Consider the following 22,224-nt stretch of genomic DNA (forward strand, 5'->3'; position numbering starts at 1 on the left):
ATAAAGAAAACTATAATTTTAAAGATAAGTTCTACATTCTCATTAATTTTCGTTTTGACAAATGAAGATGAAAATATTTGATAAAAGTTGTAAGTAATCCTCTTCAATAAATTTAATGAATGAGAGTCCTGTAAAAGAAGGATCACCATTATTGACAGCATAAGGCTCATCTTCATACTCTTGAATCGATATTTTGTTAATCTGTGTTGAATTTAAGTCAAATCCTACTCGTTTTACATGAGTGCTTGTTGTTGGATTAATAGTGCTTCGAATTGGAGTTACATCAGGAGGATTTTGATCTTTTGCTTGTGATCCGTGATGAACAGAGATGGGAGATATAGCGTGTGGAATTTCAAAAGGCACTGTCTTTTGTTGTAAATGAAGCTTTCGTACTACGTTGACTCTTAAATCGTGACTTCTGCGTTGCGAAGGAATAGCTCTTGATGGTCCAGCACTTTGATCATCATTGTCATCATTATTTTCATTACTATTTGTTATGGGGAAAATTCCTAATTTTTGTCTAAATAGCGGCGATTTAGTAGTATCCTTTAAAATCTTCTTCCTAACAAAATCGTGGAAACAGTATAATTCTGTTGATAGCTCACGACGGATCATTTGTTTTTCACGACTTGACAATTGTCTAGCTTTTAATGCAAGCAAACTCTGAGATGCTAACAATGTTAATAATAATTCCAATGAATTTAAACACATCCTTGTGTCAATGTGTAGCAACAGCTCATTTGAAGGCTGAATAACAGAACTTGTCATAGAACTAATAGATAATGATTTCGAAAATGGTCGTTTAGATTTGGATGGTGACGTTGCTGTTGTCGGTAAACCCAATTGTTGAGCAGTTGAATCACCAATGGAAATCATTGAAACTGTATCATTTCCTTCGTTTTCATATTCTACAAACTCGGGAAATTTATTCAAAGGAGTTTGTTTAAAGTTGAAATGTTGAAGATTTAATGTTTTTATCAATAAAGCTATGATACTGAGTATTGATCCATAAGACAGTAATTGTGGCGTTCCACTGATTTTTGGTGCTCCGAATTGAACTTCTATAAATGGAATCCATTTAGCTTGATGAAATTCAATATCACACAACAGATTTATTAGTTTGGGACTAAAATGCAGCAAACACTGACAACATAATGATATTACTTCTATTAATCCATTTGTTGCGTCAATAAAATCTTCACTTGGATCACTAAGAACTGAATCCGAGTACTCTTCAATATGTGCTTTCGACGATTCTGTTAGACGTTTTAAAAGTTTTGGACGATACAATAACGAAACTGCATGATCCAAAAGACATTGAACATATCGCTGCAAAAAAATTAGAACAAATTAATTAAAATAATTTTAACAAAATATGTTTAATTTAAACTTACAATTAAGTTTTGAATTGTCATTTGATAATCAGAACTCCAAAAATGTTCATATTTTATTATTTCGGACAGCAATTCAAGCGTTGATTTTATAAGCATCATCGCGTTTTGTTCAAGAGAATATTTGGCCAATGCAATTGCTTCAGATAGATACTGTTCATGAATGCCAACAAAGAAAAGAGCTTCTTTAATGAAAAGATGTTTTTCTTTCTCCAATAAAATTTTGACAAGTTGAATGCCTTTAGTATAAATTAACCACCATTCTTGTGATGTCCAATCAGACGTTTTGTTATTATTCAAAGGTCTTTCTGTTAAACATTTTGGTGTCAATAAATTCATCCATAAATAGTCGCCAATTTCACAATACATAATATTCTTGCTATATGAACCTTTTGCCATCAATAAAAGAAGATCAAATAGTTCAGCTGTAACTTTGCTTTGACTGGGAATTTGAGTAATTATGCCGATGATACTTAAAATTCTATTAAAAATTTTGTAATAATTGAACCAGTAATTGCAGTTTCCATAAAATTCTTCTCCAATTAAGAGAATTTTCTTCAATAAATTGATTGACAAAATTGCTGATGTTGATCCATTTTTAGCCTTTTCTAGTTCGTTTAAGTGAGTTTCGATATTGAAAAACTCGTTGCTTAAAATTTCCAAACTAAACATGACTAAACTGTTGGCAATGTCTGGATGATTTTTAATTTCATCAGATTCCAAGTCTAAAATTTTTATTGCTATTGCTAAAATAGCCTCTTTTGAGCGCTTATGCAAGCTTCCATAACAGTTGCTTGTAGTTTTTAATAGCGATTGGAACTGATTTAACAATACTGAATCTTCTTCATTTGTTTTTGTATATTTCAAATCTTGATTTTGTAAAACCAACATGAAAAGTTCAGCTAGGACAATAAAAGGTCTAGAATCATTTCCGTTTTCCATATCTTGAGACACATGTAACAAAGTTGTCAAAGCATTATCCAAAAGCATCTTTTTGCATTCCGCTGGCATTTTTATAACAGATTTTTTCTTGAAAAGCAACACAAGAAAGTCTTTAAAAGATTGTAATCTCGACAACCACTCAGGAGTATCTTCTTCGCCATTAAATACATTTTTCAAATGCGATAGCTCAAAAACAACAGAAAGCCATTTCTTGAATATATCTGGTGATAAAAATTTTTCAACGACTTTTCTAAAGTTTTCATTCTCAGCATTAACTTCTCTAAGTTTGAATAGTTCAATTCCAATTATATTAATCAATTGTGAATATTGATAGTTTTCAATTGGTGTAGTTAATATTGGACTACAAAGTGATGGCCAAAATGTATTTTTCTTAAGTAGACTACTAACGAGTGACTGTAATCCTTGTTTCCAAAGACCATGAAACAAATTCATTATCCGTTTTAATTGATCATTTGTTATTTTTGAAGGATCTTTGGAAACTGCTTCTAAGAATTCCTCCATATAAAAAATAATACCTTCACAAGTGCTTTCATCTTCGCTAGACCGTTTTATAAAGAAGCTGCTTTTTGTATCTTTTTCATAAGAAACTTTAAAGAAGGCTTCAGTTAAGCCAGGTTGTTTATCGATGCAAGCATTGACAAAATCCAAAATTGAAACTTTTAAATCTTCACTTTCCAAGTCATCACGAAGTCGTTGCAAAAACATCATTCTTATTTGATCGGGTTCTAAATCAAGACATGCTGATAGTGAACTTTGAAATTCAATAGCAAATCTTCTCAACAATCTACACGAAAGTACTGGAAAACGTCGATTAAATGAATATGTTGTATAGTTGGCCACAATTGGAATTATTTTGAGCGTATCACGTTGCTTTGGTTGCGTATAAATCATTTGCTCTAATGGAGTTAAAATGTCATTATTTTTAGTGATTGTTTCCTTTAATCGCAATGTCTGCATTAATATACGTATTGCATTCAAAACTAATTTATTCAAATCAGATTCAGATGCAATAAACCAATTGGATTCATTCTCCATAAAGTTGTTTAATCCTGGATTTCCAATAGCAATATATCTTAGCAATGTTGATCCATTGTCTAAATATAAAAGGCTATATACACAAATGTCACGTAATAATCTTTTTGATGGATCATCCTTTATAATTTCATTCGGAAGGGTAAGAATGCAATGAATGTACTCAAAGATAAACAGTAAAATTTCCATTCTATCTTGCTCATTTTCATAATACCACGAATGTACATTGTTAAACACTTCTCTTATGATGAACAAGAGTCCGGGCAATTCAATAGCATGTATATCTGCAACTTCCAGCTAAAAAAATTAAATTAGTTGAAATAAATAATGAGAATTCTTAATTGTAACTTACTTTTGTGCATTTTTTTAGGAAATTGAAGTAGGCTTTTGTAAAATCATATCGTCCTAATGAGCGCTCAATATTTATCAGGTAATACCCAACAATACCAGATTCAAAAGCATTTCCATTACAATACGCTTGAAAATCATAATGAATGACATTTACAGTTGGAGCAATATTCAAATTAATGAATCGTCTTATAATTTCTTCACCAAAAAATATAACAAGCTCAGCGCAAACATTTAAACATGCTGCCATTATACCTAGTGATGGACTTTGAAATATTTTGAATTTTTCCAAGATGTCAAATATCATTTCTGTCGGATGAATCATTTCATTTGTGATATCGTCAGGTTTTTCAAGTCTTGTTATTAGAGCTGCCAATAAATTTATTCCTGCTTCTAGACGTTGTAATTTAGAGTCTTGTATTTCAGAGAAGCTTACAACACAATTTAAGAGTTGATTTATTTCATTGTGCAATGCATGAAAGTAGTTAAGTTTTGTGAGAAAATAAACAAACATTTTTCCTTTTTCTTCACGCACGATTGCCTGTGTATTAGCCGGAATAACAAAATCTGGTATCTGAAATGGTCGATAGTCGTTTAATAAAGTAAATGTATCTTCTTGATCATCATCGCTTTTTCGAAGCTCGTAATAAGGATCATTTGGCTGCTCCGCATAAACTGGCATGTTTTGAAGGAGATTTAAAATCCAATTGTTCGATAATATTGATGCACTGGAAAGAGACTTTGCAAGCATCGACAGAGGAACAAAGTTAACTGGAAACATCTCAATTGCAGAATTAAATAATGTCCTAATTACACTTTCTTCGTCTTTACAAAAATCTTTGGCAATCGAAGGTGATTTTAAAATTTCACTGAAAACTTCAAAGATTTTTGGATGATTTGCCATTGAGCCGTCTGAGTTAAAAAGTTTGCATAGGAATATGATGTTATCATAAATGCAACGAGTGATGATTTTCGATGCTAAACTTTTATCCTTAAATTGCTTATGAGTCAACATTTTTAATAAGTAATCAAAAACATTCAATTGAACAGCTCTTGCACCCAATTTTCCATAATTTTCAAAATTTTCATTTAATGTTGTATCTTGACCTTTTGATGCAAATTTATAAATCATCCATGAAAGTAAGATTGGTCCATGTTCTTGATAATGATGCATTGAAATGATTTTTCCATCCAATTTATCAATTACTTCATTCGTCCAAGTCGTATTTGAATCGATATTATTTGACGATAGAGCGATCATTAAAACAGCTATTTCATTGTAATTTACGCGTTGAATTAAATCCATATGTATGCTATTTGCTGTGTTCAAAAACTGATTTTGTTTTCCAAAAGAATGGAGCTTAAATAATTCAAGCATCTTCTGTATTTCATCAGGTTTCATCTTTTCATAATAAGTACTAATCATAATGATTTGTAAAATTTCATTTAATTCACGGTGCTTTCTTTCTGACCAGCTTTGTAGTTTTTGCTGACTGTTGAAAATATCTCCAGTTAAATATTTTGAATGATGAACGTCTTTTAAAACAGTCTCAAATTGATCAATGAATGATTTTCGTATATTACTCATTCCAATCTTTTCTACAATAACATTGAAAGCTTGACGGTAAGGATGATTATTTGATTCATGATATTCAAGGACACACTTAACAACTTTAAGTAAGACCATTCTTTCAAGAGAATAGTAAAACCAGATGTCATTTAACAATTTAATCATTAAAGATTCGTTGGAAACAAAGTTTTGCAATGAAGCTGCCGATCCTCGATATTCATTTACTAAATAATAGCATAGCAGTTCATATGATTGACTAACATCAAGATCCAGAAATTTATACAATTTTTGAGCAAATGATATTAATTTTTCTTGCTGCTTCTCTTTTAACAATTTCTCCACTTCTTCATTCGCGTCAGTTTTTGGCTTTTTAAAAATTCTAAGTCCATCCTGGATCTCATTCTGAAGTTCCAATAATCTTTTTTTAACAACTTCTGGATTTTCATTATAAAACGTCCCGGATATTAATTGATACACTTTTTTCCATTGACTAAAATGAAATACATGATAAGATCAGGATTAAATTTAATGAAAAAGCATAAAAAATAATGAAGAAATTTGAAGAAAATAAAAAGCCGACAAATCTATAAAACTTACATCATTTTATTGTTGTTTCCACTCATTTTTTCTTCGCACTTTATTGGTTACAAAATCATTGACTGTTTAATGTTAATAAATTGTACTGAACAGCATTAATTAACTTGATTTTATTAATTATTTATGAAATCCTTTAAAAATGTGGATTGATGTTTACCTTAATTTTTTATCGCCAATTTTCAAACTTTTCTGAACCGTTGGTTTTTTTGAATTTAAAACGGCCGTTATGATATTGCCTAAGTACAGTTAGTGTGCATTAAATTGAAGTTGTAACTTTTAAGACATTTTAAATGAGTTTTTAAGTGAATCTTTATGATTATTATTATTGACATAATCTTATTTTATATTTTGACAGAAATATAAATAAAAAAGGGAAAATCAGCAAAACAAGACTATGTCCGATTGTGTCCGACCTACCTTAAATAATTAAAAAATAAATTTCAAATTACAAATTGAGCTCAATAATTCTTTTTTATTAAATATAATGAAAAACCTAAATTCTTGAATTTTTATTGCTTCCTTTTAAAAATTATACCATTTTCTTAATTTTATGAAAGTTTAAGAATCAATAACAAGAGGCTCCTTATAGTCTGCATATCTTTTCATGTTAACTTCTTTTAAGGTATATATCTTCTATGGATTCATACATATGAAAAGTGCTGATTCGTACATTTTCCGATTATTATTGTTTGATAGTTTTTAAAATATTTCTTTTTATTACAATCGAAGCTGCTTATCCGCTTGACATGTGACTTTATTTATGACAATTTATTCTTTAAAATTCAATATTATTGCACATTTAATGCGATGTAGGTAGGTTTGTAAAAAATTGGAGATATTCAATCGAATATTGATAAATCCCCAATTTAAAGGATAGATGAATTGACAACAGATCATGTTTACTCTTGTAAAACACGCAATATATTTCAATTGGATTTGATATCGATATTTCACTATTAACGTTTCTTTCCTCGATGTATGTGAGAAACGAATAGAAAAGAATGATAAGGATATCGTGTTGCTTAGCCTTTACAATTCCATACGTCTCTCATATTAACAACACGACAATAGTGAAACAATTGAGATTTATTAGCACTTAAAGAATTGATCGAATTTATATAGAACATGAAAGCTATTAAATAAAAAATGTTCAATATTTGATTGAGAATCTTTCACTTTATTTATATTTTATTCAATCTATTTTAATTAAACAATTTAAATATTCACACATAAATCATCTAAATATAAAGCAATAGTATAAGTACATAAAGAATTCTTCAGATCTTTAATTTTGTCTATTTTGTAGATCGTTTGATGCATCTTTTTTTATCACTTATGTTAATTAATTAATTTTAAACTATTCGATCATACTTTGGTAAAACTTAATTCTATTTAGTTGTCGTTGTCAATATTCTATACTTGACATTTTTGTTCAATATATACATGTATATATATTTCGTAAATTATTCGGGAAAAGGAAAAGAACATCACAAAATTTAATAATTTAAAATAATTCAATTGAAAAGTCTTTTAAGTAAATGTGTCCTTTCACATCGTTGTTTCAGAGTCGGGCGGAGTATGATTATATTGATGATATGCTGGGGGAGCTGAATTAAGGAATCTAAGACTTTCTCTAGAGCCTGTATTTTTTTTCATTGGCACTTGTGGTATTGCTTGTGAAGGTTGATGATAAAGAGAATGTGGACGGGTTGAGTGCGAGTATGATTGGTGCTGTACTTGTTGCTGTTGTTGCTGTTGTGATAGCCCGGCAAATAAGTTATCTTTTGTACTATCTCTAATTTTACTATTGCTTACTGTATTTGCGTTATAGCTTAATGGTCGAGTACCATGGAAATTAGAGTAACTGGATCTTGCTGAGGGTGGTCTTTCAGTCTGATAATATTCATTCATTTCTCCATCAACTAAATTTGGATTTGAATGAACATACGTTAAATTTGTATGACCTAAACTAACGGCAGCATCTAAGGGATGATTATGTTGATGATGATGATGATGATGGTGATGATAATTATTGGAACCTTGCGGTGAAGGAGTTGATACTTCATTCCAAGACGTTTGTTGGGTTAAAAGAGGGGAACTTGAATTCATATTATAATAAATAGGATCAGTAGGAGTATGTCGATTCATAGCTGCAGTATGCTCATTCATTTGTTTTTGATTTTGAAAACTGTTTAAAGCTTGTGCTGATTTTGATGGCATCATGTCTTTCTTTGGAATTTGATGCTGATATTGATTATTCAAAATATAATCATTATTTAATGTTTTTAAATTATTTTCAGTTAAATTGGAAGAGTTAGTGAGCTTAAATGATGGGAATGAGTTTTGTTGTTCCATCAATTTAGTAACAGGATTCTGATGAACTTTTCTGCGAGAACTTCTTGTACTACTTCTATGAGTATTAGTTCCAGAATTTGAACCTCGATCAGATCTTTTACTTTGTCTGCTACTTGTCCCCCTTACAGATCGCCGTTTTACACCTTTTAGAATCAATGATATAAAAAGGAAATATGTTAATCATTGTAATGTCGAAAGATCAATTATTATGTCTTCCGCCTACTTTGTGTCGGTCGGATGAATAATATAATTTTTAAGAAATAAAGGTAAACTTACGGCGTGGTGTCATCGGTGCCTTTGGACTTAATGAATCATCTCGATTATGACTCAACGTGCCACTTCTTACTGCATCGACAGGAGCTCCAAACTCTACTGTATACAATGAGTGTCTTTTTTGTTTGTTATTTCTCCTCACTAAATCATTAAGAAAGAATGATTATGCGTACATCAATGTTAATTTTCATGGATGTATACAAAAGATAGGAATAAAAACAGAACAGAAAAGAGAAAAAAAAGCAAACAAAAAAATTAATTTTCTTGCTGATGTCTATTATACAAAAATACACACATACACGCACTTAAGCATAAAAGAAAATGACTAAAGAAAAGAGAAAATAGAGTGAAAGAATCACAAAAGGTTATGAATGATAAAATAAGGAAAATCTAAAAATACAAAAGCAGTATGATAAAGGACTTGTGTTTGCTAAAAAGTTAAATAATGCTTAATATTAATTTCAATGATTCTTTACTGCAACCTCCTGCAAAAAGGTCTAATTTCTCCAATTATAAATTATAACGATATAAATTATAAAAAGTTCATAAAGAAAAAAGATAATAGTATTTAGAAACCTGAGTAGGCGTAATTAACATACAGACATTTAATTAAAAAATTATTAAACAAAATACCTTATTTAATTTCATTCAGTCAACTATATTTCAAAACATTTTATTATTAACTTGACTAATTTTGAAGTAATTACAATATCTAAAAGATGATAAAAATTTTCTATAAAAACTAACAGTTATTGGAACTTAATTAGGTATATATTTATCTATATTCTAGTTATTACACTACACTTTAAGTGAGCAAAAAGAATTTTTTAGAAAATTTCATTGACTACAAGTTTAAAAAAATTAGTTTAGAAAAAACAATTTAATAAGTATCTAGGATGGAAATTCATTTACTCAAATTCAAATTTCCTTTTGATTGATTTCTGACTATCACAATAAATTTATAAATATTAAATTACTTTAAACTTTACATGTAAAACGATGCACATTTTAAATTCCTACATGTCTATAAAATCAGACAGATACAATGATTTTTATTCTAACATTAACGAAAAATTTAGGATACATCCTCAACAACTATATATTATGTTTAATGATTACATTTTGGACTCTTTATAAAGCTATTGTAATTTAATGTTGGTTGCTTCAAAAATTATTTGCAAAATTAATTTATTGTACCTATTTAAACATGTATAGACCTCTTTTTGATTTTATTTGGTTTACATTTTTCATTTCTATTTGCTTATTTAATTTTAAGGCTTCTTTAGGTTTGAATCATCGAGGTTTCCTTTAATTAGGTATAGTTGAAAAATTTCGTTAAGAATCATCCAAAAATTTTAATTCCATGTGCAGGTTACATAATTTCATGTTTAATTAAAAAGGACATAACATTAGTTCAAAGTAAAAGGAAACGGTAACATTCTGAATTTTTTTAATAAGGTACGCAGATTTTTTCATAATGAACAATTTAGGGAAAGAAATTCAATATTTTTTGTGTTTATTCCTGATTCTTATTATGTTCAAAGGAACATCAAAAAATGAAGGTACCATTAAACATTTCTTTTTATCCAACAAGTTTAGCATTATACTTCATTATACTTGAAACGCATGAATTCTTGTGTAATATTTTGAGAACTAGAATATTCGATGTATCATGTCTTCAAAGACAAAAAAAAAAAGATTTTATTTTACGTAAAATGTTTTAATGTAAAATTGTTGTTTTTTAATATACACTTCAAGCTAAAGTAGCCTCTAAATGTTAACAATTAATTCTTATATATCCCTAATATTTTCACAGTCTAAAATATTTAATATTTACGAAGTTAAAGTTTGAATGCATAAATTATTCAAAAAAAAAATACATTATCTAGTGTTGTATACAAAGCTCTTTCTTCAAAGAAGTAGGTATTTATTTTGGAACGTAAAGTAAAAAGAAATACTCAAAAACGTAAGCATTTAATCTGCCTTAAAAAGATTTCATTCTAAAGTTCTGTTTTTAGCATCTGTATCATAAATTCGTTATAACTATTTGTACTGAGAATTTACTTGAAATTAAGACAAATATGCACAGTACAATATAAAGGACTAGGATAAGAAAAATAGGATAATTTAATAAAAAAGTGGGACATTCGATTTTGTCAACATCTTTTTTCCGATTTCTATTAGACATTCATTATTTTCGTTCATTTCAATAAATTAGATTTAAAAAATTGTATAATAATTTGGTATATCGGGGTATATCTTTTTTATTTGCAAATATATAAATAAAGTGAGGCAATTTGTCAGCAATAATGAAGTTATTTCACAAATTCTAATTATCTAATCAATATTCCAAGAATTAAAAATTATTTCAGTCCCAATTATATGAAAATAATAAGATTAAAATTTAGAATTAAACTAATCAATCTTGTAATGCGAAAAAACTTAATATTCAAACAGAGATAAATAGAAACTTTTAATACAGCAGTTCAATAAATGTCACAGGATCTAACTACCTAATCTAATATTGCCTACATTTTTTTAAAAAAAAAATCAGGATATTAAATTAAATAAAATTTCAGGGAACAACACAATAAGAAAGATTAAACATAACGAATGTAGAGCAAATCCTGTGGTTATGCTTTATCTACTTTTCTTGTGAATGTCTGTATTACACACTTGTTTATCGACCTTTTGTTCTCACTGCATAATATGAAGAATTATTTAGTCATGCACGAAAATTCAATTAATGCGTCATGTTAATCTCTAGCAATCTGTAGTCAACTGTTCTAATTCTTTTTGTTTTTGTTATTTTCATTAAATGTCATTGTAATCCTGGTAATTGATTGTATTATTGCAAAATGAACGTGGTCGTTGATTTTCATGTGGAGAAACACCAGTTTGAGGGGCACCAGATTGTCTTTTCAATCGGTTTCCAATTCTATCTTGGGAACGCACTCTATACATAGGATGTTGAAACATATGTGGAGGTATTGCTGGTAAAGGATTAGATACGTTATATTCAGGAAGATATTGATTCAAGTTATATCTCAGAGGCATAGGCTTTTCACGAATTTGATCACAAAAATTTGTGCCACTCGATCTATTATTGACAATTGAATTAGGAATAGGCATTTGAAGAGACACATTCGAAGAAGGTAAACATTCATCTTGTGGAATTGGAGGTAATGGTCTTCGACGTGGCATGTGATTTAAGTTCGGTGAGCGAGACACACATGCATATTTTTCAGGAGATACTATTTGACTATTGTTTCCGCTACATCCTTTTGACATTTGATTTGATTGATATTTATTATTGGTGTCCTGTCGAAAAGTTGGAGAATGAATTTTTCGCGTGTTAACTGGACTATCTGGCATCTGTTGTATTTTTTGTCCTTTAAAATCTGTATTATGTAGATCAGTGTCATGCAACAAATTATTTAGTGGATTTTGAATTCCAAAACTTCTACTGATAAGCTGTTGTTGCTGCAAATTTATTGACATAAGTTTATTACTCGTTATAGGAGAAGCAGCTGCTGTTGAGGCTTGGGATGATGGCATAAAATAGCTTCTAGTACTATTTGTATCCACATCCTTTTCATCTCGACTCAAAATTTCATCAGCAGTCGAAATAATTTCGGTGTAACGAATGTCGGATCGATTCGAACCGGAATTATTGAAGCTTGGATTACGTTTTATTATTTGTTGTGAACTGGCACTTTTAGATATTAAATTATTTTTACTATTATATTGGCTTAAATTACTACTACTGCTTAATTGTCGATGATCAATTAATTGAAAATGTGTTGGCGACTGTGTCCGTTTTGAAATATTGTTGAGGCTCGATGGTGTGTTATTATGATTTTTTATGTAAGTTGAAGATAATGACAATGAGTTAGTATTGTTTGGATTATTAACTGATGTTAAAACAACACCAAACTGATTAGAATCTTTTTTAGAATTGATTTGTATATTTGAAGCGCCTTCAGTTGGTATACTTGCATAGCTTACATACATCGGTTGCAATGATTTATGAACAGGACTTTTTATGTCATTCCCCATAAATTCAACTGTAATAAACCAAGAAAAAAGAAAAAAAATTCGGAAAATAGTGGAAACTTCATCAGTCATTTGTTTTCCTCATTATTATATTCATGTGATATTGTATGTATGTTATTGATGAAATAATTTGTACACCAGTAATCAAGCAATGATTTAAGCAAAATAAACATAAACATTCATTTCATCTATATACAAAAACAGTTTTCTTTCACAAACAAGGACTATGTACCTACTTGAACTTTTTTCTTTATTTTCCTAAATTCAAGAAAATTCAACCCCAGCAAAATATAATTAGGTAGGTACATAGAAATTTTAAAAATAAATTAAATATCATCACATGTCAACATTTACGGTTTACATAAAATCATAAAGGAATGAGATGTATTCATACATCAATGATGATGTGAAATTTTTCTTATAAAAGGAATATCCTAGATTCGGCAAATTCATGTTTTTCTTTCTTTCCTATATTGCGATTTCATTAACCATCCATCTTCTTCAACTCGCATGTGTGATAACATCTTAAGATTTATTTTTCTTATTCTTTCTTCTTCCATTGTACAAACTCCTGCTTTTTTCATTTGAGCTTTTGCGTACTTTTTCGTAAGTATTTATTCAATTCACGATTAAATGATAATTTTAGATTTTTTTCTCAATATGCACGAAAAAGAGTTTTTTATGTAGCATGGGAATTTATTTAGAATGAAAATTTTAATAAACCATTACAAAAAGGAACTTTTATCAGAAATCTAATTTGTTTTTAAATTTCGTAGCTTAATTATAGTGTTTTATATAACATATTATACATCAAAATGTTCGTTTTTATGCTTTCAAGATAGATTATTTAAATTTCGAGTATATTTTTTTTCTCTAAATTATACTGCCTTCACCAAATGAACAAAATTGATGAAATTAAATACATTCACCATATACAAATTTATTATAAACTTTATCTTCTACTAAACACAAAATTACCATCTTGGACCACATTTATACCATTATGCAATAAATTTATGTGTGTATGTGTTGTGTGAATTTTGTATGATGAGAGATTATGTTTAATGAAGATTGTACTTACAGCTATCATCATCGTCCCACAGCACGCAGGCAATGCAAATCGCACCAATTAAACCTAATAACTGTAACCAAAAACAAAAAGCAAGAGATTAAGATTAATAAAACTTTTAATACAGATCATTATTATGTTATTTGAGTAGACTTTTTCTTTGAAAAGTTCATTTACTTACTGTAAGAAAAATTTGTATAGATGAATGAATAACTTCTATCATCCAGTAATCAAGAAAACAATCATCTACTCGATCTGGACGAATAGGTCGAAAAGGATCTTCCTGTGTGGAATTCGTAAGGTACACTGGTTTACATCCATATCCATGAGTCTCAAACCATGATACACTTCCAGTACCAATATTTAATAAATCGCTATTCTGAAAACAAAACAGATTTATGTATGTTTAAAAAATTTATTAGTCGTAGGTGTACATTTATTAAGACTTGTTGTAAAGAAGAAAGAACTCTTTTTATTAAAAAAATGTTATTTCTATATTTATATCAAATAACAAATTCCAACGCTATATTATTAATTAGATCAGTAAGTTTTTTTTTGTGTTTTTTCTTGAATCTTTCTCACAATAAGTAAGAACTAATGAAATGAACAAAAATTTATTATCATGATATTATGACTTTTCAACAAACTTCAAACAGAATAAACAAGATGAAAATCAGAAGCAGTATGAGAATACAATATATTTACAAAGACGAGATGAAATTTTCTTTTATTCTAATGTGCAGATAAAAAGCAGAGATGAAGTAGAATAAAATATAAAAGAAAGAAATTTGGACGCTTCCTAAAATATTTTTCTTACTTTGCTACTGTTTGACGACGGTTCCAAAATAAAACTCGGACTAATTTTCATCAATGAAAATGAGAGTAATGTTTATTTATTTATTTTTCTTTTCCAACGTTTCAAATAAAAACTTTGCTTTTTTGCTTCCTTGAAATAAAAATTGAGAGATAAAATATGGAAAATATGAAAGAGCAACTTCATAAAATATGAAACGATATTAAAATATGTAATATTGAAACAAAATTGCTTGTACAAAAACCTTGTAAAGAAGCAAACGGAAAACAAAAAATATTTTCCTCTCGCTAGACAGTCACTCTTTGACGATTGATTTTTGGCAACAATCCAAATAGAGCATGCGAGTTTTTACCCTCTTTTGAATGAAAATGTAGAGATTTTTTTTGTTGGAAATTCGAGACATACTAATGAGTGCTAACCCACAATTTTAGGCTTCTAATTTCTTTTGCGATGAAACAAAAGTACAAAAATTCTTCAGCTTTTATTGAAGCTTACAATTTAATATTGTTTATGAGCATAACAAATGACTACCAATAAACTCCCATTTAGTCACTTTATTTGTAACACAAGGCGTGCAACATTAACAGTTCTATTAAAAAACAGATTTTTCTTTTTGAATGAAATAGAGCTAAAGTGACTGAAGTAGTTTATTGCTTACACGTGATGCCTAAGTTCTTGAGTCAATTTTCGTTATTTTTCTTATCAACGTGAAAATTGGTGAAAATATTGTACGGTTGGTATATGTACAAAAATTTATTAATTTGTTCTTCTACATAAATGGCTCTAATAGTCTTTTTATATTTTTTTCTCACTCTACTCAACGAATTTCATTACTCCTCTTCATTTTCCTAACTTACTAAAGGCATGCAATCATGGTAATTGTAATTGAAAACGAAGAAAAGTCAAAACATATTTATTGACATAATTAAAGGGGTCGTTTACCTATTACGTATGCTTTTTAGGAAGAAGGAGAAGAAGATGGGATTTGTAATAGCTTCCGTAAGAAATTTGAAACGAGGGAGAGAGAGGGGCGGATTTGTAACAAGTCAGTAAAAGGCCCCAAGCAGTTGTACGCATTTTGCCATAATGCCATAAACATTTGTATCAAATGTTAAGTACTTTCATTTCACAAATATACAAACTATGTTGATTTCATGTGTGGAGAATGAATTATTAAATAAATAAACTTATCGTAATTCAGCATTATTGAAAATGCTATAAAAATTTCTTTGATTGTGAGTTAGTTTCTTTACTACAAGTTAAAGAAATTAAAGTAAAAACGTTGATTCAACACTTACTCTATCCAATGGGCTTATATTTAAATAAAAGCAAATAATAAAAGTGTTCCATCCTATCCATAAAACGTTCCAAACTGAGTACTGTAATGAAAATTCATGTTAGAATGTATATGATAAAATTTTTATATTGCTGTGAAGATATGTATGTATGTCGTTCAAATTTTTAAGAACATGCATTAATTTGCGGTTATTAAGTAATATCATTCGACATGGGTTCAAATTACTTACAGAGCTCAAATATTTTCCTCTGAATTGGTAAGCACCGAATAAACCAAAAATGACGAAAATTATGTGGAGGAAATTGGCAAGTATTGGTGCAAACATATATCCTAAAAAATCGAATATTTGCCGTTCGATGATAGTAAGCTGAAAAGAAATAATAAAAGGAAATTTATAGATTTTCAACTCTATGATTTAGAAGAATAGTCTCATGAGCATTGCAATAAAAAATTTCTTTAGGATATACATAGGAGCAAAATCATTAATTCTGACAATGATAAAAATCCGGTTTATAGCTTTGAGATTTATATTGGTATGAAATAAGCATGGAGCTATTGTTAGAGAAAAGATGATGGAAGTAACCCAAAACAATAAATCATTGACACCCAGAAGACATTTTTATTTATTTAGAGAGAAAAGTATTTAGTACATTATTATGCGTACACGCAAGGCACACATGAAATTTCCCACAATTATTTTAATTAAACTTTTTTACTGTCAATGATTTTATGCTTGGTAAAGTGATTTTTTGCATTACATCTTTTTACGACTGATTCTATTTATTAACTGTTTTAAAGTTCTTAAACACATTAATAAAATTCATGCCTGATTCGTGTAAACTAGGGGGAAATAGCATTTCCTTAAAAAATTAACTAAGAAAAACAAGTCGTGTAGAATAGACTTTCACAAGAAGCCCTTCATAAACTTTGACAAGCAAAATAATTAATAATGACATGTTTTAAACGAAAAATTATGTAGGAATAAGCTGTATACACATTTTTTGTTGCTTAAATTTTGTCATTTTTTTGTACGTCGTAAATATTAAAAAATTATCGAAGCACAGAAGCCTTTCAATTTTCATAATGTTCAGTCAAATAAAATTAATTAGCACTTCTCATAATTCGCAGAACATACCTAAAATTATCATATATGTATGCTTCATTCGTAAATTTTCTGTTTTTGAAATATTTAATTAAATCATATTTCTTTATAAAGTGGTTGAAATATTACGATGTATGAGATTTAGTCATTCTGGCAAAAATGTAAAAAACTTTTAGAGCATTTTCGATTCCTTCATCGTTAGGTATTAACGAAGAGAAAATGTTTGTTCGAAAACAAAATAAGTAAAAGCATTGCACATATTATCAATTGTGCCACTTTTACGATTCGTTGATAAAAAACATTCTCAATCTATAGATTATTTCATCAAACACAATTAATAGCATGACGCATGTATTCTTATCTCGAATAATATCACAAATATTTTATTAGTGGCATTTCAGTTGTTTATATGTTGTGAATATGTATGACTTGAAAATTCAACATCAATAATAAAAAAAACTATTGATCCAGAAAAAAAATCAAATTATGTTTATACGAAGTATGCACTTCCAGAAAGGTAAATAAATTATGAAAGAATGCTATTAAAATGAAAAAACTAAGTTATATCGATCCAAAAATTTACCCTAAAAATTCAAGTCCAATATCCAATAAAAAACAAATGCCTGATAATAAATTTAGCCAATCTCCTTGAAGAATTAAGCTAGAAATCGTCAATTTATTATTACCACAAAAATTATATTTTTTTACCACAAAAATTATATTTCATACCACAAAAATTATATTCACTAATAAAATCAGTTTTTCACGAAAACTGTTATTTTAGGATAAATTTTGATTAGCTTATAGTAAATTTCCTTGTTTCCTTAATATTTTGCCGAAGAAATTGTCCTAAAAGAATTAACACGTGAAAAGTTATGAATGAAAAGGGAGACAAAAAAATAATATGAAATTTTGCAAGCAATTTCCTTGCTTCGAAATAAATAATAAGACAGGTGCGTTTAGTAATAACAAGAACTACCTATATAAAATTTTGTTATTTTCTCACTCAAAGTTCTACGTATTGTAGCAACAAAAACAACAGTTCCATACATTGAAACTTAGTATTCTTAAATGTAGTGTTTTCAGAAGTCGAATAAAACTCTATTTTGAACACAAAATACCGGTGTAGTGGTATTTTTTTCATTAATATTAAAATTACTCTCAAATTGAATATCCTGGATTTTGTTTACAAATGCTTTACCAATTTTACTGTGTTTTCATGCAACCACTGTAAAAGTAAAAATATTATCGTTATAAAAAGAACATTTTATTTTAAGAAAGAGCAAATAAAAGAATACGAGCATTCCATTTTGTAGCATAAGATTATGTTTACGCTAACCGTAGAATGAAAAGATATAGTAAAATGTAACAGGTAGCAGATAAAAATCTAAGAAAGGATTACAAAACGCCTTCATAATACTTTTTAAAAAAATGTTAAGCAGTCGAGTTATATCTAATTAAATTTAAAAGTGTATATGGAATATAAGAAATACAGTTTTATGGAAATGGAAACAGTACACTTTTGTAGTCTTCATTATGAGCAGTAATCTTGAACTTGAAAGAAAATAACAGAGTTTGTTTGTCTGTGCTTAAAAAATCCATGGAAGGCAAATGAATAAATTGTCAGATTGGGGTATACAAAAAATGCCTTGTGACAAATTACGACAAAAAACCCTCTAATTATTATGCCTTTATTTTTGGGTGAGCCGAAATCCATTTTACTTGTACATATTTTCATTTTCTATTGCTCTTAGTCATACAATCGTAAATTTTTCACAACCTTTTCATTATTATTCTTTCATTTCGGAATTTAAAATGTCACTTCCAAACATAGCAGTTGTATTCACAGAAATGTTTGTCATTAAATAATGATGGGAATATTATTTACTTTAGCTGTTTAATTGAAAGTGTTGTTTATCTTCTTAAAATTATTATATACCTACGAGCTTTTAACTTCAAACACAATCGGATCATGAATTCAAATGCTCTCAACAGAATATAGGAATGAATTCAATATTATCACATTTATTTTTATAAAGGATATAAGAGGCATTAGGTTTATAAGGATTTTCCATAATAATATTAAATTTGTTTTCTCAATGTAATATTGATAACATTCACATATATGGCAATACTTATGCATAAGTAGTATTTTAATCCTTCTGTCTATCTGGTTTCGACATATACTTCAATTTAAAAAAAAAAAAGTATACTTAACATTTTGTTTTTATGGTATTCTCAAATGCATGTTCATGCTGAAGAGTACACTCAAGAGAGAAATTCTTATATTTTATTCTCGATTTTACCTGTTTCACTTCCTTTTCAAAAGCAAGCAAACAATTGTGATCACATACACAACAAAGTAAGTTGAGAAGGAGACGAAAGAAGAGGAAAAATGTGAAACAGTAAGAAATCATTTATTAATTTTCGAGTGTGTTTTGAGCAGAAATTCTCAAGAAAATTGTTGCTCTGTGTATGTATTCTTATCTTTACAATATATATTTATATATGAGTAAACCTGTATCAAGACACAAGACATAGGCAAATATATTTAACATACATATACTTGCATAGAGGAATAAAATGAAATGTTAAACCTCTGTCAAATACACACAATTTATATCTTTAGATACATATATATTCCTCTTCAACACGTTATATGTCTTTGTTTTGTTTCTCACTTTTTAACGTATATTTTTTGTGAAACATTAAATACAGAAACAGCAAATTTACAATAATATTGAAATATCTCACGCTTTTATAAATACTTCACTCGTTGAAAGTTTACTCATCGCAGAATACTCATCTCTTTCTATGAAAATTGCGAAATCAATTTATTTAATCGATTATATACTACCGCAGGCTGAGAAAGAGATAGGCTCAACGGAAATACCTTTTCGTTTGGAATCCCTTGCCAAAAATAAATTAGAACTTCTGCGATATCATAAGCATAGAACATAATTTATCTAGATTAAATAAGTTGGTTGCATTTTTTTCTTCTTACTCGTTCATTTTTGTTGGCAAACTACACTATCACTGTTATGACACTTTTATAAGTTCAAATAGTAAAAGATAATATTATACATAATATATTCTGCCAATTTTCTCGGCACTTAAGGAATAGTATAGCCATTATGGAGCCAAAAATACATTTAGTTTGTCTGCAACTTTCATTTTTAAGGTTCATCATTTTATGTAAGTTGGGAGTTTTAGTGATATTAAATAATTCGGGCATAAAATGTTGTTATACTGCGTTTAAAGAGTCACGATGATCGTTAACTTCATATATCGAATTATTATAGATGATTAGAGAGATTTGATAAAAATCAATATATTTTATCATCTTAAATGTGAACCAATTTGTGTTAATTTTATCATTAAGCGTGTAAATCTATAATAAAGTGTAGAATAAGAAAAAGAAGTCAGAAAAGCTAAAAACGAATCATGTTAACGAAATGACTTGCATTAAGAACAATCTTTCAACGTTTTCTACCACTCTTTACCATTCTATGTATTTCTCTATTTATTTTTACGCTACAGAGGTTTCGTTTTTAAACTTTAGGTCATTTTGCTCGAGACAATTCTTTACATTATTCAAAGAGTTTGTCATTATGTTTCATTCTGGATATTTTTATATACACTTATATGAGAAAAAAAAAGTTGGACGGATTTAGACATATTTATTATTTAGCATTTCAATTTCAATCAAATGAAATGAAAGTGATATTTCTTTTTTATATCGAGTAGCTACTAAGCATAGTAAGTATCGAGGTCAATTAGTACTAATTTTGAGAAAGATTCGATCGATTTTTCTCCTCAGAAATTCATTACAATTAAGATTTAAGAAGCAAGAAAACGAGCAGAAAGAAATGGGAACGTATCTTTTGTTAAAATGCTTTTATAATTTTCTTTTAAGGCACCTCTTTTATGATTCTTAATTGATTTATTAAGGATAAGGCTTGATTTCAGTTCTTGTAACAAAGAATCTCTTTTAGTTAATCTTTCAGAAGAATTAAGAATGCTACAAGAAGCTAAGAATGAATGCCTAAGTTTGGCTCTATTTATGTATATCACATGTAAAATTTCCCACGTTATGAATTTGGTTTTCGAGTAAAGTACGAAGAAATTAAATGAGAAGAGAATTATCGTATTTAAAATAATAATCAGTCAATAGATTTTTAATTCCACGCTCAAAATTCAGGCAAGTGTAACAAATCATAAACTGTGGTGCTGAAATTAAATTCGTTATTTGATATGTTTGTATTTTTAATGAAGTTTTCTTTTCAGACAAATAAATTACCACAAAAGTGGTCGCTTTATTATTGTTGATTTTACTTTTTAATAACTTGTATCGCACATACAATTAAGTATCCACTTTCACAATGCTCAAGATATGTATGAGAAAAGAAAAATAAGTCAATTTTCTTGAGAGTTAAAAATATTGAGAATATCGAGAACAGGATGTAGCTAATAAACATTCTTAATGTATTGCAACAGTTCTGCATACTTATGAGACTTATTCACTCTGGACAATGTTGTGAATAATAATACAATGATATTATAACACTCACCAATTGCAGCGAACACACAAATAAAAGATAACTTCGTCTAGTGCACATTTTTTTAAAGTTGCTGATTCATATATCCATTTCAGCAAATGAACTTTCGATATAATTTGCATTTACAGATTTTTTTCTATCTAAGCTTGTGGTGATGCACATTTTCCATTCCACTACTCATTGTTACATATATTTTTTGGCAATCTTTTTTTGACCTCAATGACTTTAAACGAACGAAACTTTCGTTCACTGAAATATTTCTCTTATTTTTATTTTCACTTAAACTTATTTTCATTACGCTATTTCACATAACTTTGGCTTTTTAACTTCATAGATATATTTATCGATTATTTCTAATTTTCTCTTATCAAACAATTGATTTTTTGAGCCTAAAACACATTATGCACATTTTTTGCTTCTTCTTTACTTTTATTTTTGGATTATATAAAAAATAAATTACGAATAAGCTCGACACATGTCTTATCGATCGAACGACTCACGAGAAACTGAATATTATTTTCTTCAATGTTTTGTTCCATTCAGAAAACATTCGCTTTTGAGAGAAAATTACACTAGAGGAATTACAAATGGGGCATAATATTATTACCAATATCAGTTCATTCAATTTTAGTAAACTGTTCACATTACAAATTTACAGATGAATTTTTTTAAAAAAAATATATAGGTCTACAAATTCAAAAAATGATCTGTTCATTAATCAATACCTGAATAAATTTAGATATTGTTTTCTTTTTATCACATATTCAACGAAACTCTATTCTGCAACAGGTGGCTATT

At 28.5% G+C, this 22,224-nt stretch overlaps 2 protein-coding genes across 3 annotated transcripts; both read right to left on the minus strand.

The window, feature by feature from the left end:
• Positions 1–2: 2 nt before the first annotated feature.
• Nup188 (nuclear pore complex protein Nup188) lies at positions 3–6,064 on the minus strand. Its single transcript, XM_070643656.1, has 4 exons — positions 5,902–6,064; positions 3,739–5,794; positions 1,395–3,683; positions 3–1,329 (listed from the first exon to the last, which is right to left on the minus strand). The coding sequence occupies exons 1-4, from the start codon at positions 5,925–5,927 to the stop codon at positions 43–45; spliced, it is 5,658 nt and encodes a 1,885-aa protein (XP_070499757.1). The 5' UTR covers positions 5,928–6,064; the 3' UTR covers positions 3–42.
• A 1,067-nt stretch (positions 6,065–7,131) lies between these two features.
• NKAIN (Sodium/potassium-transporting ATPase subunit beta-1-interacting protein) lies at positions 7,132–21,928 on the minus strand. 2 transcript variants are annotated; one of them, XM_070643637.1, is made up of 7 exons: positions 21,439–21,928; positions 15,995–16,132; positions 15,767–15,847; positions 13,836–14,033; positions 13,667–13,727; positions 8,533–8,670; positions 7,132–8,399 (listed from the first exon to the last, which is right to left on the minus strand). In XM_070643637.1, exons 1-7 carry the CDS (start codon positions 21,484–21,486, stop codon positions 7,450–7,452), a joined length of 1,614 nt encoding a protein of 537 aa, XP_070499738.1. In that variant the 5' UTR covers positions 21,487–21,928; the 3' UTR covers positions 7,132–7,449. The 2 variants fall into 2 exon arrangements, with proteins under 2 accessions (XP_070499738.1, XP_070499737.1); XM_070643636.1 differs by lacking the exons at positions 7,132–8,399; positions 8,533–8,670 and adding an exon at positions 9,422–12,596.
• Between the last annotated feature and the right edge of the window lie 296 nt (positions 21,929–22,224).

This window comes from Chironomus tepperi, unplaced genomic scaffold (assembly GCF_022539635.2).
Source record: "Chironomus tepperi strain 1889 unplaced genomic scaffold, CSIRO-AGI_Ctep_v1 contig_323, whole genome shotgun sequence".
Taxonomy (NCBI): Eukaryota; Metazoa; Arthropoda; class Insecta; order Diptera; family Chironomidae; genus Chironomus; species Chironomus tepperi.